Source organism: Pongo abelii, chromosome 11 (assembly GCF_028885655.2).
Source record: "Pongo abelii isolate AG06213 chromosome 11, NHGRI_mPonAbe1-v2.0_pri, whole genome shotgun sequence".
NCBI lineage: Eukaryota > Metazoa > Chordata > Mammalia > Primates > Hominidae > Pongo > Pongo abelii.
The window spans coordinates 73,880,710-73,907,800 of record NC_071996.2 but is presented as its reverse complement, the minus strand read 5'-3'; the positions used below and the strand labels follow the sequence as shown (position 1 = coordinate 73,907,800).

Sequence of the window (27,091 nt, the reverse complement as noted above, 5' to 3'; positions counted from 1 at the left end):
ATCACATGGGGTCAGGAGTTTGAGAACAGCCTGGCCAACATGGTGAAACTGTGTCTCTACTAAAAATAAAAAAATTAGCTGGGTGTGGTGGCACGTGCCTGTAGTTCCAGCTATTCAGGAGGCTGAGGCAGGAGAATCACTTGTACCTGGGAGGTGGAGGTTGCTGTGTGCCAAGATCGTGCCATAGCACTCCAGCCTGGGCGACAGAGCAAGACTGTCTCAAAAAAAGATCACTAGAAAGGCCAACAGCGCCAGGCGTGGTGGCTCACACCTGTAATCTCAGCACTTTGGGAGGCCGAGGCAGGCAGATCACGAGGTCGGGAGATCGAGACAATCCTGGCCAACATGGTGAAACCCCGTGTCTACTAAAAATACAAAAATTAGCTGGGCGTGGTGGTGGGTACCTGTAATCCCAGCTACTTGGGAGGCTGAGGCAGGAGAATGGCTTGAACCCAGGAGGTGGAGGTTGCAGTGAGCCAAGATTGTGCCACTGCACTCCATCCTGGTGACAGAGCAAGACTGTGTCTCAAAAAAAAAAAAAAAAAACAAAAAGAGAGAGAGAAAGGCCAACAACACACAAGAAATGACCAGAAAGGGTACTGACCTACAAAATTTAGAATGTATGCCTGCCCATGAATAATCGTAGTCCAAACAGAACCTCTTTAAGTTCAGAAACAGCAACCCAGAGCAGGCCTCTAACAACACTATCTACTAACTCAGAAAGCCTACCCTCCTCTACTTTTAAAGTTAAAGAGGGATTGCGAAGGATATTTGTTATCAAGGCCAAGAGTTAGCCTTAATTTTTTTAGGGCAGCTTGAAATAAGCTAACAATACTGAATTGGAAAAAAGTGTTCAGACTGACAGAGGAAAGGCTTTTGGGAGAAAAGTTTAAAAATTTGACCTTTTTATTAAAAAAAAAAAATCCCAGAAGTCCACTAAGTCCTCTTTTTGCTTTCTGTTCCTTTATCATGACAGTCACACTCGTCCTACAGAGCAGCCCAGTGTTTTGCCTTTGTTCATGATGTATGTGATGATGGCTTACCTTACCCTTTTCCAGATGGGATCCTGGATGTCATTCTCCTTGTCTTTGTGCTCTCTTCTATTCATCCTGACAGGTAAATGAAGACGAAAGGGCAAAGCGGATGTGTAAAGCTCCTTTATCAGTAGTGGTTTTCAGAACTATCAAAGCAAAAATGACAATTTTTGAATTTATTATTTAGTGAGCGACATTATGTATAATATGCAGCTTTTTAAAGGCAGTTTTTCCTTTCTTCGTACTTTTAGACAGAAACTGGTCAGACTACTTCATTAATGAGCTTTCTGTCACTGTCAGAATGAAGTGAGCATATTCTGGCAAGACACATACCTATTAAAAGTGACAGTGCTTCAAGGAAATTACAAATTCAGAACAACCTAATAGACTCCCAAGAGGGAAATTGTACTTGGTGATCAGAAACAAACATCTTTAGTGTAGTGTCTTCCTGAATGTTCATGAAGAGGTGGGCTTGGGATCTGTTTGGCTTCACACAGGCCTGTTGATGGGCTTTAAAAATTTTGTTCTAAAGAAGCACACTAGGGAATTAGGAGTTATTAAGATTTGCCAGATTATCCTTGGACCTTTATGATCTAAGGTTAGCCTGATGCCATCATTTAAATATTTATGACTTAGTTTCATACAGTGTTTTAAAACTATAAACATAGCTTTTCTCCAGAGAGAAAACATAAAGAGATATTACCAGCAATTAAAATGATTACCTTTCTTAAATCTTGCCACCTTCTATGTATTAAATGATACATATGGTAAGTATCAGGTCTGTGCTTTCATAAGGTTTCTTAAAATTGGGTTCTCACAGTTCCCTGGTAGAAGATACAGACTTGGCGTCAACCACTTTTTGTTTGATGAGTGTGACCCTTTTCCGTAGAAACTGAGTTACCATATGCTTATTTCTTTGCAATTAAAAGGCCACTAGGACCCTTTACAGTTCTTTTACTTCCCATTCAGAAATGAGCACTTTGATTACTTGTAGAAGAACAAATTCCATTTCCAAATAAATCTGAAATAAGATACATTAGCACCTAGTGAGGTATGTCAGGTTTTATGAAGCTACTGTTTCCTCCCAGTTTCTGTAACCTATTTCTTTCTGCTAGTCTGTTTAGACTGTAGGCATTGTTCAGGTACTAATAGAAAGATGTCATCTATGTGTTTGGTTTCCTTATATGAACAGTTAAAAGGACGGAGAGGTGGATAGAGAACAAGATTCCCCATTTGACACCCATAACAAGAAACATCTAAATTCTACACATGACCACAAAAAGACTATTTGAAATTAGTTCAGATAATGTATTTTCTCATGATTTGAATTGAATGTTATACAGAAGAGAAAGGCCAGGTGCGGTGGTTCACACCTGTAATCCCAGCACTTTGGGAGGCCGAGGTGGGTGGATCACCTGAGGTCAGGAGTTCCAGACCAGCCTGGTCAACATGGTGAAACCTCGTTTCTACTGAAAAATATAAAAATTAGCCAGGCATGGTGGTGGGTGCCTGTAATCCCAGCTACTTGGGAGGCTGAGGCAGGAGAGTCGCTTGAACCCAGGAGGCAGAGGTTGCAGTGAGCCGAGACCGTGCCATTGCACTCCAGTCTAGGCAACAAGAACGAAACTCCGTCTCAAAAAAAGAAGAGAAAGCAGATGCCTTGGGAGGTTCGTGACCATAATATAGCATTTCATTCTATTTATTATAAAATGAATTTAGATGCTGGGTGCGGTGGCTCATGCCTGTAATCCCAGCGCTTTGGGAGGCCCAAGCGGGTGTATCATGAGGTCAGGAGATCAAGACCATCCTGGCTAACACAGTGAAACCCCATCTCTACTAAAAAATAAAAAAATTAGCCGGGCCTGGTGGCAGGCACCTGTAGTCCCAGCTACTCGGGAGGCTGAGGCAGGAGAATGGCGTGAACCCGGGAGGCGGAGCTTGCAGTGAGCAGAGATCACACCACTGCACTCCAGCCTGGGCAACAGAGCAAGACTCCGTCTCAAAAATAAATAAATAAATAAATAAAATAAAATGAATTTAGATGTATCATGACAGTGGACACTGTCTTACCTACATAGAAATGATCTAAAAATAAGGTGAATGAACAGAAAGGGGGCAATAGTAAATTTTTTTTAAAAGGCAAGGCAGGCTGGGCGCAGTGGCTCACACCTGTAATCCCAACACTTTGGGAGGCCAAGGCAGGAGGATTGTTTGAGGCCAGGAGTTCAAGACCAGCCTGGTCAACATGGTGAAACTCCCGTCTCTACTAAAAATACAAAAATTAGCTGGTTGTGGTGGCACAGGCCTGTGATTCTAGCTACTGGGGAGGGTGAGTAGAAGAGTCGTTTGAACTCGGGAGGCGGAGGTTGCAGTGTGCCGAGATTGCACCACTGCACTCCAGCCTGGGCAACAAAGCAAGACCTTGTCTCAAAAAAAAATAAAAGCTGGGCGCTGTGGCTCACGCCTGTAATCCCAACACTTTGGGAGGCCAAGGCGGGTGGATCACCTGAGGTCAGGAGTTCAAGACCAGCCTGGCCAACATGGTGAAACCCCATCTCTACCAAAAATACAAAATTAGCTGGCTGTGGTGGCACACACCTGTAGTCCCAGCTACTTGGGAGGCTGAGACAGGAGAATTGCTTGAAACTGGAAGGCAGAGGCTGCAGTGTGCGGAGATTGTGCCACTGCACTCCAGCCTGGGCAAGACAGAGCGAGACTCCGTCTCAAAAAAATAAATAAATAATAAAAATACAAAAATTAGCTGGGCGTGGTACCACATGCCTGTAATCCCAGCTACTCTGGAGGCTGAGGCAGGAGAATCACTGGAACCCAGGAGACAGAGGTTGCAGTGAGCCAAGATCACGCCACTGTACTCTAGCCTGGGTGACAGTGAGTAAGACCCTGTCTCAAAAAAAGAAAAAACTAAAACCAAGGCAATGTCTATAGTGTCACTTAGGACTACAGTAGTAGATTCAACCCCAGAAAAGTTCTAGAAAAGTAGCATCTTGGTAGCTTGGAAAATTCAGGCATAAGTAAATGGCAAGCAATTTGGCTAGACCTTGAGTCTGGAGGACCCAGCTTAAATGGGAATAAATTGTAGGTGGCTACAAAAGAAGAGCGAATTGTCCTTCTTGTCACTGAAATGAAAGTACAAAATATTACAGAGCCAAGCATAAAGCAGGCAGTCAATACATTTTTTATCTCTTCTTTTTCTTCTCCTCTCCCTCTATCCAGAGATAAGACAGCAGAGTTGGCCCAAGTAGGATGAAGAAAGAAAAGGGGCTTCATACCATTCCTGTCTTGTCCATCTCACCCCCAGCCCACTCCCACCTGCAGTTCTCAGGAATTGGCTCGGGAACTGCACTATGAACCAAGATGAGATGATCAAGAAAAGTAGCTCCCGTTCCTTGCCTTTATCCTCAATCCCAGACATTAAAGGATAGCTGAGAGGAAAGGATTTGCAGGAGGAGGTGGCTACATTTTAAAGTGTTTGATTGTTTATTTTTCTGCATTTTAGTTTCATGCTTGTTTTACTAATAATTACAGAAAGATTTTGCTATGTACATAAAATATTTATCCTGAAAGTGAATATTTTAAGGTTTAGATATGATTTTCTTTCACTGGCAAAACCTATGAGCACAGTGTGAAAATAACCTGTAATAAAATAAACAAAAAATACGTTTCTTTTTTTCTTTTATGTCCTTATGTTCTAGTTTTTTTAAAAGGACTTTTCACCTAATCATGCCACCTCCTTCTGTCCTACTTCTTTCTTGTTTTGTAGTTGCTTTCATTTTCTCAGTATCTGCTTCCTTCATAACATGACATAATCTGAGTTTTACCTCACTATTCCACTGAACAGTGTTTTAATTGAAAGGAATTTACAGATTATCTGATTCAAACTTTTCATTTTTTTCAAATAAGAAAACCTCAGCAGCTTTAAGTAGCTTAAATAAGGCAGAGACAAGGACTTAGCACACAAGCTGCCATTTACCATTCTCTGCCCATGGCAGACATTGATAATCGATTTTGTACTCTGTAACTCGCAATGAGCTTTATGAGTCGTCCTCGGAGTTCTGTAGGCAGCTGATGCCGTCACTCAGAATTAATATGAGATCTGAAATCTATGCCATCCCTGGCCCATAATCACACATAAAGCCATGAACACTTAGCCAAAAACACTAAATCAAGAGCAGCTATAAGGGATTGTATTTGACTGGAAGCCAAATAAGTAGAATAAACAATAAAGGAGAAAAGCAAAGGCTCCCTGCTATTGAACTAGGGCTTGGAATGTGAATAAAATTTAAATAGGCAGACAGTAAGGAGAAGAGAATTCTTTGAGGAAAAACCATGTGAGCAAAGGCAGAGGCTGCTCAGGGCCAAGCATGACAGTTTGGCTAGGGGAGCTGCTTCAGATTGGAAAGCTGTTGGTAAGATTAATTGGGGTCAGTAGTAGGAGATCTTAAGAGCTCAACTAAGAAATTAAAATTTTATCCTATGGATTAAAATCATGAAAGTTTTTGAGCAAGGAGATGATTTGACAAAATTATCATTTTAAGCAGAACTATTCATCGATAACATGCAGGAAGGATTGACAGGGAGAATAATACAGCGTGTTAGGAAGCGGATTTGTTTCCAGGCCTAAGGAGATAGGGGTTGGTACTAAGGGAGTACAAATGGGAAACAAAAATGACAGGAAATATCAAAGATGTCATTAAAAATAAAAATTAAAGAGGAAATAGAATTTTATGGACACATGGAGAGGACAGTGGAAGAAAAATAATTTCTCTTTCATGAGGTAAATGGTGGTACCTCTGAACTAAATAAAGAAGTGAAAAGGAGAATGAGCTTGTTTTGGAGGAAAGATATTCCCTCTTTAGATATGTACAACTTGGGATGGCTTTGGCATATTTTTTATCTTGCAAGGAAAATGAAGCACACTCCGTTTTTGTCTATCTCAGAATTACCTTAATTTTCTGTAAGTACCAGGAAACATCTGTGGTTTTGAAGTTTAGCTTTGACATCATACATCAAGCTCGGTGAAGTTACTACTCTGGTCATTTGGGTGATTTCTTGATACTCTAGGACTTTTGAATCTAGTCATTTAGCAAGTTGGTTTTCTTTTTTCCTTCTTTACAAAATATTTTTATTTTTGTTACCCTTACGTTTATGGTTTAGATTTCTTTGGCCTTATCAAGCTTTTCTTATTTTGTCTTCAACAAAGTTAAATCCAGCATATAAAACAAGATTTCTACAAACTGGGTATCTTTTTAATGCTTTGTTTCCAAAGGATGCAAGGTGTTGTAAACCGACTGTCCAAGTTACTGAAACCTGGGGGAATGCTGTTATTTCGAGACTATGGAAGATATGATAAGACTCAGCTTCGTTTTAAAAAGGGTAATAGTATATTCAGTTTGAGGTTATTTTTAAGTGTTCTAAAGAATGCCTTGTTTATATTTCACATCAAAGTATTTAGTTGTTGTTTTTTTAAAGGAATACTCTTAAAAGTTTCTCTTTTCACAATTTTTTTCAGGACATTGTTTATCTGAAAATTTTTATGTTCGAGGAGATGGTACCAGAGCATATTTCTTTACAAAAGGTATGCTAATCTACAAAAGGAAATAATTGGTCATAATTGTTCTTGTTATTATCTCATTGATTATAGCTTAGAAGCTATAAAACTGAGGCTTCAGTCATTGATTAAGCATTAGATGTCTTCATATTTTGATGCTTATTACTGGTCTACATAAAAGGTTGAAAATGGCCGTTTACTGTTTAATCTTTTTCCAGTTAAAACTGCTTTAAAGTCTCTTGTTTTACCCTCATACCCAGATGAAGGTGAAGGCTGTTCCATTTTGGAGATATTGTTAGCCTAGATATGAAAAAAATTGATGATAGCCACAGCCAAAGGAGGATATTTGATAAGTTTATAGAAAATTACTTATCTTGGCCTGCCACAGGGGTGCTCACGTGTAATCCCATCACTTTGGGAGATGAAGGTGAGAAGATTGCTTGAAGCCAGGAATTTGAGACCAGCCTAGACAACAAAATGAGACTCTGTCTCTACAAAACAATTTTTTTTTAATTAGCTGGTCTGGTGGTGCATACCTGTAGTCCCAGCTACTTGGGAGGCTAAGGTGGAAGGATCACTTGAGCTGGGGCAGACGAGGCTACAGTGAGCTATGACTGGACCACTGTGCTCCAGCCTGGGCAGCAGAGTGAACCTTATGTCTAAAAAAACAATACATTTTCAAAATAGAAAGAAGGAAAATTACTTATCTCTAGCTGATTTCTCTTTTTTTTTTTTTTTTGAGACAGAGTCTCACTCTGTTGCCTAGGCTGGAGTGCAGTGGCACAATCTCAGCTCACTGCCATCTCCACCTCTCCAGTTCAAACGATTCTCCCACCTCAGCCTCTCAAGTAGCTGGGATTACAGCCTCCCAAGTAGCTGGGATTACAGCCTCCCAAGTAGCTGAGATTACCTACCTCCACGCCTAGGTAATTTTTGTATTTTTATTAGAGAAGGGGTTTCACCATATTGACCAGGCTGGTCTCAAACTCCTGACCTCAAGTGATTCACCCTGGCCAGGCTGGTCTTGAACTCCTGACCTCAGGTGATTTGCCTGCTTCAGCCTCCAAAAGTGCTGGGATTACAGGCATGAGCCACCATGCCCGACCAATTTCTCATTTTTAAAAATGCATTTCTAACAGTACCAAGTGAATGCTGCATTCAAGGATTTCCCCAAATTTATGTGAGTACTTTTATAATCTGCCGTTTTGGGTTTCTGTAAACCAACAAAAACTCAGAAAGGGAGCACCTTTCAAAATATTGAAAGCTGCAACCAGTAGTTTTATATATCTGTTGATGTCTGCCGTGTTAGTCTGTAAACAGGTGTATTTTTATATGCATGGTGTATTTTTGTGAAATAGAAGAAACTTGCTTGGTTTCACAGGTTTCCTTCACCAAATTGTTCTAGAGAGTGTTTCTTGTATAAATGAAATTTAGATGGTCAGTTATTCCATCAGTGTTCTATTCCTGACCTCCCCCATCTCTAGTCACATGTCATATCTTTTGTTGCCATTTTTGTCTCACAGAGGAAGTCCACAGTATGTTCTGCAAAGCCAGTTTAGATGAAAAGCAAAATCTGGTTGATCGCCGCTTACAAGTTAATAGGAAAAAACAAGTGAAAATGCACCGAGTGTGGATTCAAGGCAAATTCCAGAAACCATTGCACCAGACTCAGAATAGCTCCAATATGGTATCTACACTCCTTGCACAAGACTGAACTTTGTAACATGTTAACGTACAAAGCCAGAGGACTGTGCTATTCAAGGACTACTGTAAGTCTATTGTTTCGCAAAAGATAATGAGAAAAAATAAGAGAATTTGTATTTCCTGCTGTTTTGTCATAGGTGAGCTCCTTTGTGCGTTTTAAGCACATGTAAGTGGTTCGGCACAGTGTGCCTTTTTCTGTGCTTTGAAAACTTGATATGCCCAAGCTTGTTTGAATTTATTACATCTAACCATTTTGCTTGTTCCTTGATTTTTATAAGCATTCAATTAAATTAGTATTATGTCAAGTAATTTTGAGAAAATGTAACTTGACATTTTTTGCAAGTAAAAAAAATTGTTTATTTGTTTAGGCTTAGTAAACCAGTTCCCAAACACAGTCAGACTTCCCATTGTCATCTGATTACAGAGAGAAAGCACACCTTATTTCCAGGGAGAGCTACAACAAGCCCAAGGTCAAAGTGTATTATTTTTTGTCTTGTTGTTGTCTATTTTCTCCCAATTTTTTTTTTAAATTCAGAGGCTGATATCTGAAATAGAATTTTAGTTCCTCTTTCCTTTCCTAAAATTGGGGAAGTATAGCCCATGCTGACATTATTTTCAGGCTATTCTTAGATATACAAGTTGTTAGGCCAGGTGCAGTGGCTCACACCTGTAATCCCAGCACTTTGGGAGGCTGAGGCAGGCAGATCGCTTGAGCTCAGGAGTTCGAGACCAGCCTGGACAACATGGCAAAACCCTGTCTCTCCCAAGAATACAAAAATTAGCCAGGCATGGTGGCACACACCTGTGGTCCCAGCTACTCAGGAGACTGAGGTGGGAGGATCACTTGAGCCTAGGAGGCGGAGTTTGCAGTGAGCTGAGATTGTACCACTGCACTCCAAACTGGGTGACAGGGTGAGACCTTGTCTCCAAAAAAAAAAAAAAAAAAAAAGATATGTAAGCTAACAAGCTCTTGTATCAAGGGCTTTTTTGAACCAGAGCAACTTCATCTTGAATAGGGACTGTGTAAAATGAGGCTGAGACCTACTAGGCTGCAATCCCAGGAGGTTAAGGCATTCTTAGTCACAGGATGAGATAGGAAGTCAGTACAAGATACAGGTCATACAGACCTTGCTGATAAAACAGGTTGCAGTGAAGAAGCCGGCCAAATGCCACCAAAACCAAGATGGCAATGAGAGTGTCCTCTGGCTATCCTCACTGCTACACTCCCACCAGTGCCATGATAGTTTACAAATGCCATGGCAACATCAGGAAGTTACCTATATGGTCTACAAAGGGGAGGCCTGAATAATCCACCCCTTGTGTAGCACATAATCAAGAAATAACCATAAAAATGGGCAACCAGCAGCCCTTGGGGCTGCTCTGCCTATGGAGTAGCCATTCTTTAAGCTTTACTTTTTTTTTTTTTTTTTTGGAGATGGAGTCTTGCTCTGGCACCCAGGCTGGAGTGCAGTGGCGTGATCTCAGCTCACTGCCAGCTCCGCCTCCCAGGTTCACACCATTCTCTTGCTTCAGCCTCCTGAGTAGCTGGGACTACAAGCGCCCACCACCATGCCCAGCTAATTATTATTATTATTTTTTTTTTTGTATTTTTAGTAGAGACGGGGTTTCACCGTGTTAGCCAGGATGGTCTCAATCCCCTGACCTCGTGATCCGCCTGCCTCGGCCTCCCAAAGTCCTGGGATTACAGGTGTGAGCCACCGCACCCAGCCTATTCTTTACTTAAACTTGTTTTCACTTTACTGTATGGACTCAATTCTTTCTTGCCCAAGATCCAAGAATCCTCTCTTGGCGTCTGGATCCAGACCCTTTCTGGTATCAGTGGTAAGCTCTGTTTAAGACAACTGTCATACCCAAGAAAATTCTTAAATTGTGGCAGTTAAAAGCATATTTATCCCCTCAAGGGCCAGGCGCAGTCACTCAAGCCTGTAATCCCAGCACTTTGGGAGGCTGAGGAGGCGGGTCATGAGGTCAGGAGTTCGAGACCAGCCTGACCAACACTGTGAAACCCCACCTCTACTAAAAATACAAAAAAAATTAGCCAGGCGTGGTGGTGGGCACCTGTAATCCCAGCTACTCGGGAGGCTGAGGCAGGAGAATCACTTGAACCCGGGAGGCAGAGGTTGCAGTGAGCCGAGATCACACCACTGCACTCCAGCCTGGGTGACAGTGCGAGACTCCGCCTCAAAAAAAAAAAAAAAAAAATTTATTTACTCCTTTGCTTCAAAAAGGACATAAGTTGGCTTGCAAATCACATTTTGTAGAAATGAAGTTTTTAAGATTAGTCTCTTACTCATTACATAATATTTATTGACTACTTATATATTGAGTGCTGAATTCAATGGAATAATACGAACAATAAAGACCCAGCCTTGTTTATGCTCTTCAGGGAGCATAAATATAGTCCAGCTGGCAAAACAAAATATGCATATCCCAAACCTGTAAATCATGATCTAAGACAATATACAAACACTCAAATAGGGAACTTACCAGCTAGCAGACTTTGATTATGAACCACAGAACCTAGAAGAAATAAATACTCTCTTGAAAGAACCATCATTGGAATAATTAAGTTCCAACTATTTTTTCTTTCTGAATTCACTTAAAATCCAATTTATAGAAGAATATCATTGGTCCAGCTTTAGTCATTGGTTCATCTCTTAACAGGCTGGGGCAGGGCAGCTTAATTGATGATGCCACCAGAATGGGCAACATGGGAAAAACCCTGTCTCTACCAAAAATACAAAAATTAGCCAGGGATGGTGGCACGCACCTGTGGTCCCAGCTGCTCAGGAGACTGAGGTGGGAGGATCTTTTGAGCCTGGGAGGCAGAGGTTGCAGTGAGCTGAGATCGCACCACTGCACTCCAACCTGGAGTGGAAGGAAATTTCACTTCCTGGAATGGAAGAAAGTTCTTCAAAGGAAAATCAAGACACTGCTGTCAAAAAACACCAGGGGAGGGATGCTGTCCAGTCACACCCAACACATCATATAGCAGTGGTAGCAGTAGTAATAGTATTTCCAGAGAGAGAGAGAGAGAGATCAGCTCTGAAAAAGAATGGAAAAGAATCAGGTTTCTTGGGGGAGTTAGGTCTCAGGCTAGTTCTTGAATGTACGTTCTCAGCAGATGGTGAGAAGACAAGTGTGGTGTGGGACATTAATGATGAGGGATAGGTAGAAAAGATGGGAAGGGGGTCAGCTTGTAGATAACCTAGAATAGCAGGTGTACTGACTTCTAGTCTCTGAACTGGAGCCATCTGAGATCAGTTTGAGACATGGTGTCTTATAAATGTACTGAGAGAGGTTGAGGAGTTGTCTATAGAATGGAATGGAGTGAGGTCAGAGATCAGTGGCAAGGAAGACCACATAAAGGTTTTTGCACAAACTTGCCTTGATGGCAAGTCCTCAGAAGTACAATTATCAAGCTTTCTGTTTAAACATGCATAAGTCAGTAAATATAAACATTAAAATTTGCCCAAGACTCCTAACTCAGTTGTATTTCATAATTAAAGTGTACACTAAAAAGCCAAACTAGTCATGAAAGTATTACATACAACAAGGGCAGTTTAGATAAGTTAATGTTGCTATGGGAACCCCAGCAGATCTCCTTGTGTCTCCATTTAAAAATCATGGCCCAAGGTGGTTTTAAAAACAACAGAAGGTAAAATTATTCTCACATTCTCACACATGTAAATTGTACTGTCTCTCTCAGTTCTAAATAGCGGATTCAAGCCAGCCTCTTGACTGGCACAGTAAAATTCGGCTTCGTGTCTTTCTATAATGTATTACAGCATGTGAGTTAACCTTTAGAAGCTTCAAAAATACATCAACCAAATTTGGACTGTGAGACACAAACTGGTCTCTTTTGGGCTCTGTCCAGCATAGCCTTCCTATTCCACATGGCTGCGCAGCAGGGCCATTTCCACCAGTGTCTTCTGCTTGCCTGGTCAGTCTTTCTGTCTCTTAACCTACCTACAACAACTTCCTTCTCAGGGTTTGCTGCTAGACAGAAATGTAGATTTTGGCACAGAAAGAAAAGGGAAAGACCTATTTGGAATTTTGTCTATAGATGTTAAGAAATCATGAAGTGTTGCAAATGTAACTGCTTGGGTATTAGTTTAAAATATTTGATAACTGCATGAAATTCTAATTTACCCCTCGCATCCATAAAGCTAGGACCAGTTGGTTAGGCAGAGTTTGATATTTAAAAATTCATCTTCTGAGAGAGCTGAATTTCAAAAGGACCATTTTCTTTCCAGCAGTAAAAGGTATATTCTTTCATCTTCTTACAATACAGAAACAATGGAATATATTGTTTAAATGCACCCTTCATTTTTTTTCTCCATTTCTAAAAATTCACTTTTGAGCATCATCCAAATGTAAAAATTCTCACATGAGGAACTGTTTCCGAAGGTTGTGAGAAAGTCAAGATAACAGTTTCTATTATTAAAAGTTTTGCATTCGGTATGACACATTTGCCTGTATTGAAACACCCATTTAACATTGACTTATGAGAACTTATTTGCTTTGCCTCTCTCGGTTCCATATGCTTTGTCTACAAATTGTGAACACGTCCCGGTTTCTACCCGTGTGTGATTCTATGTCGTTGCTGTACTCTAGCTTGTACGTGAAAATTCACCCATATGCAGATAGCTGCCCTCTTGGAGGCAAAACTTAAAGCTATCAGAACCATCTGGATTGTTAAACCCCAAAACTTCCAACTCATCAAAGTCCTGAAGCCTGAATAGATCACACATTGTTACTTCTAATTGGTTTTGATGTTTGTTATGCTCCTCACAAGTGCAGATAACTTCACATTTGCATCGCTAATCGACCTCTTTCAAAGCCTCTGCTCCTCCTGCTTCCTGCCTCTATTAGTCATCAGGAGACTTAGTGTTGGCGTGGGTATTTTCCCCGCTTGTGAAAGTGCATTGTCAATTCTAGAGCTTTAAATATATGTGAGGTATTGTTATTAATCTACAAGGCAGTACACACAGTATTCCAGCAACAGAGACTTTTTCAAAGGTTTTATGAGACATTGTAAGAAAGACAGTATCTTTCCATGGAAAAAAGTGTTGCCTCAGAGTCAAACAGGAAGCATGGGTCCTAGTTCCTATTGAACTGCTTAGCTACTCTTAATTTAGCTCTGAATGCTAGATTTTGTGTATACTATACACATTATTTAATCCTCAAACTCCTAGGAATTCATTTTGATGATAACCATTTACAGAAGAGATGTTGGGTAACTTGCTCGGGATACCACATCTAGTAAGTAGCAGAGTCGCAACTCAGACCCAGAACTCTCTGATTCCAAAACCTCTACTCACTGCTCTTGTAATGGATGGGCCCAAATGCTGCTGGGAAAGGCACCAGGGAAGAAAGAGCTTCTGAGTCAAGCAGAAAACGATAGCAGTGGAGAGGAGTTTGTTTCGGATGACCTTCAGGGTTATGGCTCATTCTAGATCCAATCATTCTAGGAAATAAGTAGGTTACACTTGTCCACAATTACAAATTGGAAAAGAAGAGAAGGAAAGGAACTGAGAGGAATGACAAAGCAAAAAGCTTTCAATCAGTTCTTTTCAGCATTCTGCTTCTGCCTAGTTCTGCACTCGCCCCACCCCCTCAGGCTTCAGCCTTCCACTTGGCATCTCTCCTCGCAGAGCACTCTCACTTGCATACTCCTCACTTAAAGAAAAAAAGCATTCTGTACTGCAGTGGGGAAAAAAAACCCTTAAAATGTCTTCAAAAGGATTCAGCTCTAGGGTAATGTAAAATACGTGAAATCAGGAGGTGTCCATAATAAAATATAAGTGAAAACATCGTTATTTAAAACATTGTATGTACATTAATGCCACATTAATACCAATTCAGGCATGAAATGTTGAGCATTTCTTGGAATACAGTTTCTTGGAATATGGTTGGGGATTTGAGAGGCACAAAGGTACCCGCAAGATGGCTTTGGTGTAGTTATAAATATAAATAGAAGTAAAATAACAGTTGCATCTTCATTTATAATGAATCTATATTGTGGCCTCAAAGCTACAGAGAAAAGTGGATGCCAAAATCTGTCTTTCATTAACATATGTCTTAAATGACAAGGAAGAGGTGTTGAAGATAAAATTACTTTTTCCTATGAGTATGAATCAGCAACATGCAGTAACAAGCAAGTAATAATAGTTCTGCGTGTGAGTGCCTACAGAGGGTAAGAAAAATAGCATCAGATTGAAAAAGCAAGTGCACCTGCAGGAGGGACCCAGGAGGCTGCAGAGCACAGCTCCCTTGAGCATCATCTCAAAGTGTCTCAGAGCACAGTGACCCTAATTCTGGCAAGTCAGGTTGGCATGAAATGGATGGAGCACACTGAAACCTCCAGATGGTCAGACAGCCCACCCTCAGCTGCCCCTGGAGCTCGGCAGAGGCAAGCTACAAGGCACTGCTACTTGGCCAAGAATCTAAAACAACAGCTTCTGATTCTACAGTGTCTGTGGTTTCACAACCACTTAACCTTAAGTAAGGAACAGCTAGAGGCAGCTGAATGAATAAATACACGTTAACGTTACATAAAGAGGGAAAAAAAGCAATACTTGAGCACATAGACTTCAAATAGTGTCCAGCTAGCTGTGTCCTTGGCATCCCAGTGATCTGGGTCTTTATCTTTGATTTTCTCCAGCAGGTAGGCACTAAGTGGATCCAGGCCCCAGGGCGGGAAATGCTTCTCTATCAGATGTTACCTATCAAATAAAATGACCCTTTGATTGCCTCCTAAAGCTCCAGCATCATCTTTCCTAGTTGGGCTGATGAGGTTTGGTCCAGGAAAATGGAATTTTGTTATGCTTATAAAAATTATTTGGCCAAATATTTTCAATCCATTGCTCCTAGTTCATTGCAGAAAACACAGAAATTAATTTTTTCCTCAGTTAACCTTTATATATCAAGTATTGGTTGTTTCAAAAAACACTGGAGGACAGTCACCCTTTGGGCTTTTAAGGCTTTTCCACTGGAAGCAAGCACTAAACCTGTGTGACTTCCTAAAATTAGCAATGAGCCCGCTGCTGAGTCCATTGTCTTAGTGGGGTTTTTTTGTTTTTTGTTTTTAATGCTCTGTACTTAGCACAAGCAACACTATGTAATTGCTGCCTCATTTCTCTCACCTTCTGCCTCCTGAGAGCAACTTGTGTTCCTCCTGAGGCGGTCCTGCTGAACAGAATGCTTGGCGTAAAGAATAGGATCGCTCTCCTTACATCTTTAGTTGTGCCCTGCTCCCTCAGGTGAGCAGAGACATATCCCCCTAAGCAGTGTTTGGCACTCGCACTGAAAATTGCCTGAAGGAGAATGGCTGAAATTGCCAGCATCACATGCTGCACTGAAATAAGAAAGAAATTTCTGCCTCCAAGGATAATTGCTTTTCTCATTGCTCATACTTTTTCTTTCACAGCCCTCATTTATTTTAATATTTATATTTTTACTTTGACTTTCTACAAGATATTTTTTAAGTTTCTTTTTAATCCAAATGAAAGATGAAATTAAGGATTCCAAAAGCATGGAAAATCTATCCTTTCCATGAATATATTCTTAATCCACCACTCTCTCAGATGTCTCTTCATTTGCAGCTTTGTTTCTTAATAGAACACCTGGGCTCTGGAGATTAGTGAGACAAAGCTTCATTATAACCTTCCTTGTTTTACTCACATTTCTTCCATGCTTTCTCGCCCTAACTCACTCTCCAGGTGCTTCTTTCTCTTGCCAAATAGTGCAAGGAAATACTTTTGCAGATCTTTTGTTTACTTTAGGAAAAAAACATGGATCCAGGCTTTCCCATTCGGCACTGCTGCTCATTTCCTGACTGGCCTTTAAAGTTTGGCTGAGTAGCAACTTGGGGACTTGTTTTCTACCCACAGGAAAGGAGCTGGGTGCCCAGCAGCCCCATGCCGGCAGGAGAATTAAGTCCTGCTCATTCCATGGATAAGCAAGCTGACGTTTTCCTCATAGATTTTCTTTTCCATTTCTCAAAGCTTTATTGCATACTCATTTAGCTTTGACTTTTAAAAAGACATTTTAATAGTGTTGTTTTTCCTCCAAGCGTGTGCAAAAGCTGATCATGTGCACGAGGAAGCTCTCGAGAATAAAGAATTACCTCTTTGCTGTTTTTCACCTACTACCTCACACACTACACAACACACCCAGGGCTTACCCCTACTCCAGTGTCATTGGCAAGTGCCTGGCCTGGTATAGGAGGAACTGTGACACCAAAGGAATTTGGCTTGGGTTACCTCACTTTCTAGGTTCCCAAGATTCCCAAGTTGAGGAAGCTTTGGTTATTACATAGTTGAACATTTTCTTATCATGTAAGTTTTGTAAATCTTCTGTGATTTCTTCTCCTCTTTGGCACATTTACATTAAATTTTATTCTAGTTATGTAACTGTATAGTATAATTATGTTTATATATGGATATAAATTGCTCTGTTCATCCTACTTTGGGGAATTTATTCATAGTTTGCTATGAGGTCAGTAACTTTCCAAAGAGACAGGCTTTCTAAACTTGAAGCCTATACTTTTATATATTAATGCATTTTTTTTTTACATTAGCAGATAGTTAACCTAAGAAAGTTGAATTACAAGTAGAATGAAAGCAGAAAGCACTGACTGACAAAACAAAGATCTTCAGTACATCAGGGATGAGTGTTGTCTTTCTTAAGGACTTAATCTGTAATATAAAATGTCAAATCAAATACCATATTCGGCCAGGCGCAATGGCTCACGCCTGTAATCCCAACACTTTGGGAGGCTGAGGTGGGTGGATCACCTGAGGTCAGGAGTTCAAGCCCAGCCTGGACAACATGGTGAAACCCGTCTCTAATAGTGCAAGGAAATTAGCTGGGCATGGTGGCGTGCACCTGTAATCCCAGCTACTCAGGAGGCTGAGGCAAGAGAATCGCTTGAACCCAGGAGGCGGAGGTTGCAGTGAGCCGAGGTCATGCCACCAGACTCCAGCCTGGGCAACAAGAACAAAACTCTGTCTCAAAAAACAAACAAACAAAACAGAACAACAAATACCATATTCATGGTGGTATAGACAAAGACTAAGCTATTGGCATAGACAAGGTCCAGTTGAGGAAGCACACTCTGTCACTGGTGATGAGGAATCCAGAGTTGGTCATTCCTCTAAAGCTCAGTCAGGAGCAGTCACCTGCAGGGAAGGCTACCAGCAGAAGCCAGCAGCACTCTGACTTTATGGAAAGTGGACAGTGTTCACAGGCACATTAGCTAAATACTGCTTCAGTGACCCAAAGAAAAATGCAAAATCACAGAAGATTGTAGCAAGAGTGACTTATGACTGAATCTCAGAGAACTGAACTGTAGGCTTAACTCTGCCCTGCCTGAGCTCAGAGAAAGAACCCAAGAAAGAGCCCTAGCTGAGCTTTGGAAATAGGAAAGCTAGAGGCCAGGAGCTTTTTTCTGCTTACCTGAAACACCATTTCAGGTGTTTTTGTAGCACGGAAATGGCTACTAAAAGTATTAGGGTGCAGAAAACAATGGTCCAAAGGATGGTGCTTCAGCATGCTGAGCACACTGAACTAAAGGAAATTAAAAGGCCATCAAAGCTGCCTCAGAACCAAGGAGTCGGCCAGGCGCGGTGGCTCACGCCTGTAATCCCAGCACTTTGGGAGGCCGAGGTGGGCAGATCACTTGAGGTCAGGACTTCGAGACCAGCCTGACCAACATGTAGAAATCCCATCTGTACTAAAAATGCAAAATTAGCCAGGTGTGGTGGCACATGCCTGTGATGCCAGCTACTTGGGAGGCTGAGGCAGGAGAATCACTTGAACCCAGGAGGTGGAGGTTGCAGTGAGTTGAGATCGCGCCATTGCACTCCAGCCTGGGCAACAAGAGTGAAACTCCGTCTCAAAAAAAAAAAAAAAACAAGGACTCTTGGTTAATCTTCCCTTAAATAACCAGGGAAGATTAACTACCATAAGAGATTAAAAGTCACCTCGCCCAGACCGACTTTTCATCTGTTTTTCTGAGGGCAGTTCCAAGAGGTTACCTGGGAGACCTTATCCACATAATAAGACAACCTTTGTTCACAATGAAGTTCTGCCTCTTGCCTTCCTAAAATTTGTTGCCACCTCTCACAGAGCACAAAAAAACTTTGTCCCGGCCATTATCTGTTCTTTAGTCCCATTCAGTTTTCAAAGATAATCATTTACAAACTACTCTCTGCTCTTTGGGTCCACTCAATTCTCCTAAAAATCATTTACTGCCTGTGTTAGTTTGTTCTCACACTGCTAATGAAGACATACCCGGCCAGACATGGTCTCTCACACCTGCAATCCCAGCACTTTGCAAGGTGGAGGCGGGCGGATCACCTGAGGTCAGGAATTTGAACTTCCACCTCCCGGGTTCAAGCAATTCTCCAGCCTCAGCCTCCCGAGTAGCTGGGATTACAGGCACCTGCCACCATGCCCGGCTAATTTTTATATTTTTAGTAGAGACGGGGTTTCACCATGTTGGCTAGGCTAGTCTCAAACTCCTGACCTCAGGTGATCTGCCCACCTCGGCCTCCCAAAGTGTTGGGATTACAGGCATGAGCTACTGTGCCCGGCCTGCAAGTTAGTTATTTCCTTTTTTTTTTCTTTGTTTTGAGACGGAGTCTTGCTCTGTTGCCTGGGCTGGAGTGCAATGGCGTGATCTCGGCTCACCACAACCTCCACCTCCCGGGTTCAAGCAATTCTCCTGTCTCAGCCTCCCCAGTAGCTGAGATTACAGGCATGCACCACCACACCCAGCTAATTTTATATTTTTTTAGTAGAGATAGGGTTTCTCCATGTTGATCAGGCTGGTCTCAAACTCCTAATCTCAGGCTATCCACCCGCCTCTGCCTCCCAAAGTGCTGGGATTACAGGCATGAGCCACCGCACCCAGCTAGTTAGTTATTTTCTAGATACAATGGGGGATACAAGCATTGAGTAAATATACCCATTCCAAATGAGAGAAATTGGCCAAAATATAGGGGCTACAGACCCCATGCAAGTCCAAAATCCAATGCAGCAGTCAAATCTTAAAGCTGCAAGATGATCTCCTTTATCTCCATATCTCACATTCAAGTCATCCTGATGGAAAGGGTAGGTTCCCATGGTCTTGAGCAGCTCCGCCCCTGTGGCTTTGCAGGGTACAGCCTCTCTCCCAGCTGTTTTCACGGGCTGGTGTTGAGTGTCTGTGGCTTTTCCAGGCACACAGTGCAAGCTGTTGGGGGATCTATCATTCTGGGGTCTGGAGGATGGTGATCCTCTTCTCCCAGCTCCACTAGGCAGTGTCCCAGTAGGGACTCTGTGTGGGGGCTCCCACTCCACATTTCCCTTCTGCACTGCCCTAGCAGAGGTTCTCCATGAGGGCTGTGCCCTGCAGCACACCTCTGCCTGGACATCCAGGTATGTCCATACATCCTCTGAAATCTAGGCAGAGGTTCCCAGACCTCAGTTCTTGGCTTCTGTGAACCTGCAGGCTCAACACCACGTGGATGCTGCAAAGGCTTGGGGCTTGCACCTTCTGAAGCCATGGCCCCAGCTGTACCTTGGCCCCTGCTAGCCATGGCTGGACCAGCCGGGATGCAGGGCACCAAATCCCAAGGTTGCACACAGCAGGGGGTCCCTGGACCCAGCCCAGAAAACCATTTTTCCCTCCTAGGCTGCTGGGCCTGTGATGGGAGGGGCTGCCGCAAAGGTCTCTAACATGCCCTGGGGACATTTTCCCCATTGTCTTGGTGATTAACATTTGGCTCCTTATTACTTATGCAAATTTCTGCAGCTGGCTTGAATTTCTCCCCAGAAAATGGGGTTTTCTTTTCTATCACATTGTCAGGCTGTAAATTTTCCAAACTTTTATGCTCTGCTTCCTCTTGATGCTTTGCCACTTAGAAATTTCTTCCACCTGATACTGTAAATCCTCTCTCTCAATTTCAAAGTTCCACAGACCTCTAGGGCAGGGACAAAATGCCACTGGACTCTTTGCATAGCAAGAGTGATCTTTACTCCAGTTCCCAATATGTTCCTTATCTCCATCAGAGACCACCTCAGCCTGGACTTTATTGTCCATGTCACTATCAGCATTTTGGTCAAAGTCATTCAACAAGTCTCTAGGAGGTTCCAAACTTTCCAACATTTTCCTATCTTCTTCTGAGCCCTCCAAACTGTTCCAACCTCTGCCTGTTACCCATTTCCAAAGTTGCTTCCACATTTTCGGGTGTCTTTACAGCAGCACCCCAGTCCTGGTACCAATTTACTGTATTAGTCTGTTCTCATGCTACTAATAAAGACATACCTGAGACTGGGTAATTTATAAAGGAAAGAGGTTTGATTGACTCACAGTTCCACATGGCTGGGGAGGCTTCACAATCATGACTGAAGGCAAATGAGCAAAGTCACGTCTTACATGGCGGCAGGCAAAAGAGCTTGTGCAGGGGAACTCCCATTTATAAAACCATCAGATCTCATGAGACTTAATCACTACCACGAGAACAGTGTGGGGGAAACCACCCCCATGATTCAATTATCTCCAACTGGCCCAGCCCTTGACACATGGGGATTATTACAATTCAAGGTGAGATTTGGGTGGGGACACAGCCAAACCATATTATTATCCCTCAAAATAGCCTGTATTCCCCCATCTCCCTCTCTTCTGTGAAGAGGGAGCTATGTAAGCTCCATGTGGCCCTTCCTTGAGTCTCATATTTTACATGGCTCCATACTTATGCAAGTTAATAAATTTGTTTGCTTTTCTCCTATTAATTTGTGTAATGTCAGTTTATTTCAGTGGGATGACTCACTTATTGAACCTTCAGAGGGAAAGTTTAAACTTCCCTACATAAAACACTTTTTCTTCACACTGTTTTGAAGAGCAGTGACTCACCTTTACCTGATTCTTTGATTCCAGAGCCCTTGGACTTTTATGTTTGTTTTCTACCATGACGTCACAAACCACGAGTTTGTTGATGCTTCATAAATGTGGAAAGATGCAGCACAGATTTAGGAGAAATATACCCAGAGATGTAAAGGGGAAGGAGACATTGGCCAACCAGAAGATCACCCTCATTCCTCAGTGAAGGAGAAAGGCCTGACTCCTACCTTGTATAAGGGAACTAAGGGAACTGGCTAGGTATCAGTATAACAGAGTCACCAAGTGATTCAAGATTTACTGTCCCCCTCTGAGGAAATAAACAGAGGGCAAGCAAAGAATACAGGCCAGAATAGTCTACTAGACAAGACCACAATGTGTAATCACAGTCATCCAGTGAGGTTTGAGAGAAACCCAATAAATAATATCCCTATGTTCTCTTCCCAAGTTTTAAACCAATCAGAGAGATTAAGGTGTCAATAAATGAAAATCAAAATGTCAGCTCAGCCTGGGCACAGTGGCTCACGCCTGTAATCCCAGCACTTTGGGAGGCTAAGGCGGGTGGATCACCTGAGATCAGGAGTTTGAAACCAACCTGGGTAACATGGCGAAACCCCGTCTCTACTAAAAGTACACAAATTAGCTGGGCGTGGTGGTGGGCACCTGTAATCCCAGCTACTCGGAAGGCTGAGGCAGGAGAATCGCTTGAACCCAGGAGGTGGAGGTTGCTGTGAGCTGAGATCGCGCCACTGGACTCCAGCCTAGCCAACAGAACAAAACTGTGTCTCAAAAAAAAAAAAAAAAAAAAAAAAAAAAAGCTCAATTACTGATGAAGCTGTACTGGAAAAAATTGGCTTTGGGTACAGGTAATTAGTGTCTTCCTAATACTGAACCCCAGAATCGGGACTCACAGCTAGACTGCCAAGGACTCTACACAAGGGGCCCTGCCCCTTTGAGGCCTATTGCAGCACACTTTCCTCCAACAGAAAGAGCAAAGAAGAGCTGGATTAAACAAGCCTAAGTAACCGCCCATATTCACTGATTACATAAATCACTCCACCTCTCCCAGGAAGGAGGAGGGTGGGATTAAAGAGGCTGGCAGTCTTAAATCACTTGCTGTCCCTCCACATGGCAGGAAAGAACAGGAGTGGGAATTACCTAAACCTTTTATAAGTGCTGGGTAAAGCATATGCTACATAGACCAAATCTAGAGCAGTGTGGGGTGGACTCTGCTTTGTCCCTTTGCTACTTGCTGGGTAGTCTGCTCAGAGATGCACTTGTCAATGGCTCTTCAGCATCTCACCACCTAGCTCTCACCAGGGGTCTGGGTAGTTATGGTTCCTTTTATTTGTTAACTTTCTAAAAAAAAAAATTTGACTTTTTGTGAATATTTGAATAGATACAAAATAGTTTCTATGCGGACTTAACATGGAAAGGGAGGTGGTTGTATTTTTGGTGACATTACAATGCATACACGCATGTGTGTATGTGTGTGTCACACTGAATGATATTGTCAATGCTGGGCTGATGCCAAATTTAAGGAACATGGAGAACTTGGGAAAAGGCCAGAGATAGAGAAAAGATTGTTAATGGTTTGTTTATAGGGAAGAAATGGGTTTGCCCTAAAATAAATGCATACTAGAAGATGAAAATGATAGTGCCCAGGTAGAAACTGGCAAAAAGGGTTCTCAGAGCAAAAACATGGGACCCATTTTGGATATGAGTCCTAACTTCACTATTGCTGGTTTTGTAACCTTAAGCAAGACACTTGAAATCTCCAAGCTTCAATGCACTGAACTACAAATGGAAATAATGCTTACCTACAGATTGTTGCAAGGACTAAATATAATGCACATCAAATGCTAGGTATGATGCCTGGTGATAACTGGCACTTAATAAGTGGTAATTAATATCATTATTAATATATAATAGTATATTATATATTTATAAAATATATATATTGTTATATTTATATATATATATATATATATTTTTTTTTTTTTTTACAAAGGATGACCTGATGGTTAACTTTAGGTGTCAGCTTAGCTGGATTAAGAGATACCTAAATAGCTGGTAAAGCATTATTTCTGGAGATTGGTATGTCAGTCAGTGAATTGAGTGGGGAAGATCTGCCCTCAATGTGGGCGACCTGAATAGAATAAGGTGGAGGGAAGGTGAATTTTCTCTCTCTCCTGGAACTGGGACACCCCCTTCTTCTCCTGCCTTTGGACTCCAGGTTATCTGGCCTTTGGACTCCAGAACTTGCACCAGCAGCTCCTTTGCTTTTTAGGCTTTGAGACTGAGAGTTACACTATTGGCTTCCCTGGTGCCGAAATGTTTGTACTTGGACTGAGCCATGCCACTGGCTTCCGTTGGTCTCCTGTTTGCAGATGGCCTGTCGTGGGACTTCTCAGCCTCCATAATTCTGTGAGCCAATTCCCCTAATAAATCCTCTCTTCTCTTTATCTTTCTCTCATTCTCTCTCTCGCTGTCTCTCTCTCCCCTATTGGTTCTATCTCTCTAGAGAACCTTGACTAATACAGATAGTGAACAAGTCTTTGTCTCTTTTGAGGAGGATAAATAATTACAGGATAAATAATTTAAATAGTATTTAATTATTTATATAATATAAATATATTTAATATAAAATTATTTTTAAATAATTATTTAAATAAACAAATTATTAAATATTAAATAAATTAAAATAAATAATTTTAAATAATTATTTAAAAATAATTAAATTAGCCTTAAGAAACTTGCTAACCAAAAAGTTGAGTTTTCTTATTTAAGAAAGTCATTACTGTTTCTTTGGCTTATGTTTAATTCAGATAATCAAATGCTTATTAAGCATCTACTGTGTGCCAGAAACTGTGTTGCATACTGTGAATACTGAAATGCACGTGGCTGATGAAATGAACCCCTGCTCTTTAGATGCCTGCAGTTCAGGATAGATGCCCATTTGTCTGAAATGTGGTAAGCACCTCCTACTTAAATCTTTGGCTCCAACAGACCATCACCATTTGCCACCATAGTTTCGCCAACCTCAGCATATCAATTGGTATCTACATTTTTTAGACCCTTTTCAAGAACCTCAGAGAACAAATCTAGCCATGTGCTATCAGGCAAAAGCCAAACAAAGCATGTGAAATGGGTCCTTAAGGTATAGCTTTTGTACCATCTACCCTTTGGCATCCAAGGTCGCTTTTAACAATGCTGCCCATAACTCTGTGCAGAATGCCTCCTGCCACAGCATGTAAGACTTCTACTCACAATACCTAGGAGCACCTCTAAGCATCGCCACAGTCCATCCAACTGGTCACAATTAAGATAAGATCTGAGCTGCTTTCCGGAGATCTGTAAGATTCTCCAAAATAGGCCAAAGACGGCTATAAAGCCTCACACTATGCATCATTTACTCAAAGTGGTCATCCAAGCATAGAACCTGATCTGACTCACTTTTACCACAGTTATCACCTGATCCTCACATAAACTCAACAAATAGCCCTTTTGGAGTCCAGAAATAAATACCTGCACATATGGTCAAATGATTTTCCATAAGGGTGCCAAAACCATTCAATGGGGAAAGGACAGTTTTTTCAACAAATAACATTGAGAAAACTGGATATCAACTTGCAAGAGAAATTTGACCCCAAATTTATGCCAGATACAAAAATTAAATCAAAATGGATTAAAAACCTAGATGTAGGACCTAAAACTATAAAACTCTTAGAAGAAAACAGAAGAAAAACTTCATGACATTGGGTTTGGCAATAATTTCTTGGATATGACAACAAAAGTACAGACAACAAAAGAAAAAGAAAAGTTGGACTACATCAGCATTAAAAAGTTCTGTGCATTAAAGGACACATCAGCAGAGTAAAAGGCATCCCACACAATGGGAGAAAATGTTTGCAAATCATACATCTGATAAGGGTTTAGTATCCAGAATATATGAAGAACTTTTACACCGGGCATGGTGGCTCATGCCTGTAATCCTAGCACTTTGGGAAGCTGAGGTGGGAGGGTTGCTTGAGCCCAGGAGTTCAAGACCAGCTTGGGCAACACAGTGAGTCCCCTGTCTCTACAAAAAAAAAAAAAAAAAAAAAAAATTAGCTGAGCATGGCAGTGTGTGTCTATAGTCCCAGCTACTTAGGAGGCTGGTGTGGGAGGATCGCTTGGGCCTTGGAGGTCAATACTGCAGTGAGTTGTGATCGCACCACTGCACTCTAGCCGGGGTGACAGAGTGAGATCCTGTCTCAAAACAAAAAACAAAACAAAACAAAACAAAAAAACCTCTCACAACTCAACAATAAAACCCTCAATTTTAAAATGGGCGAAGAACTTGAATAGATATTTCTCAAAAAATGTTATACAAATGGCAATAGCATATGAAAAAAATGCTCAATGTCATTAATCATTAGGGAAATGCAAATCAAAACCACAATGGGATACCACCTCAAACCCATTAGGATGGCTACTACCAAAAACCAGAAAAAAATAAATGTTGGCAAAGGTATGGAGAAATTGGAACTCTTGTGCACTGTTGTTGGGAATGTAAAATGGTGCAATAGCTATAGAAAACAGTATGGTGGGCCCCCAAAAAATTAAAAATAGAATTATCATGTGATTCAGCAATTCTTAGCATATACCCAAAATAATTGAAAGCATGGACCTGAGGAGATATTTGTACACGCAAGTTCATAGTAGCATTTTTCACAATAGCCAAAAGGTGAAAGTAACCCAAGTGTCTTAGTCCATTTTGTGTTGCTGTAACAGAATACCTGAGACTGGGTAATTTATAAAGAAAAGAAATGTATTTGGCTCATGGTTCTGGAAACTGGGAAGTCCAAGGGCATGGTACTGGCAAATGCTTGACATCTGGTGAGAGCCTTCTTGCTGTGCCATTCCATGGTGGAAGGTGGAATGGCAAGAGAGCATGAGAGGGAGAAAAGGAGGTCAAACGAATCCTTTTATCAGGAGCCCACTCGTGTGATAACTGCTTCAATCCACTCATGAGGGGAAAGCCCTCATGACCTACTCACCTCTTAAAGGTCTCAACACTGTTGAATTGGGAATTAAGTTTCCAACCCATGAGCCTGGGGAATACATTCAAAGAATAGCACCAAGTGTCCATCAACAGATGAATGTATAAGCAAAATGTGGTATATACATAAAATGGAATATTATTCAGCCTTAAAAAGGAAGGAAATTCTGACACATGCTACAATATGAATGAACCTTGAGGACATCATGCCAAGTGAAATAAGCCAATCACAAAAGGAAAAATATAGTATGATTCCACTTACATGGGGTACCTGGAATAGTCAGATTCATAGAGATAGAAAGTAGAATGGTGGTCGCCAGGGCTGGGTGACAGGGGGATGGGGAATTGTCACTTAATGGGTACAGAGTTTTAGTTTTGCAAGAAGAAAAGGGTTCTGTGGATGATATTGATGGGCCCGATATTGATGGTAGCACAACAACGTGAAAGTACTAATGTCACTGAATTGTGCACTTAAAAATAGTTAAGATGGTAAATTTTATTATATGTGCATTTTACCACAATTTTTAAAAAAGCAGCTAGCGGCTAGGTGCAGTGGCTCACGCCTGTAATCCCAGCACTTTGGGAGGTCGAGGCAGGCGGATCACGAGGTCAGGAGTTCAAGACCAGCCTGGCCAATATGGTGAAACCCCGTCTCTACTAAAAATACAAAAATTAGCCGGGCATGGTGGTGCGTGCTTATAGTCCCAGCTACCCAGGAGGCTGAGGCAGAAGAATTGCTTGAATCCGGGAGGCGGAGGTTGCAGTGAGGCGAGATCGCACCACTGCACTCCAGCCTGGGTGACAGAACGAGACTGTGTCTCAAAAAAAAA

At 41.6% G+C, this 27,091-nt stretch overlaps 1 protein-coding gene across 12 annotated transcripts in view; it reads left to right on the top strand.

Annotated features, from left to right (window-relative positions):
• METTL8 (methyltransferase 8, tRNA N3-cytidine) overlaps window positions 1-27,091 on the top strand; it is a 190,630-nt gene that overhangs the window by 103,042 nt on the left and 60,497 nt on the right. For 5 of the 12 annotated variants that reach the window (XM_024243524.3, XM_002812586.5, XM_009237814.4 and 2 more), the window contains 4 exons: window positions 977-1,116; window positions 6,322-6,428; window positions 6,565-6,630; window positions 8,127-12,846. In XM_024243524.3, coding sequence (XP_024099292.1) covers window positions 977-1,116; window positions 6,322-6,428; window positions 6,565-6,630; window positions 8,127-8,317 — 504 coding nt within the window. In that variant the 3' untranslated portion in view covers window positions 8,318-12,846. Of the gene's footprint in view, window positions 1-976; window positions 1,117-6,321; window positions 6,429-6,564; window positions 6,631-8,126; window positions 12,847-23,507; window positions 23,645-24,045; window positions 25,644-27,091 lie in introns of those variants that run through there. The other 7 variants (XR_010136051.1, XR_010136052.1, XM_063712867.1 and 4 more) reach the window with 5 other exon arrangements.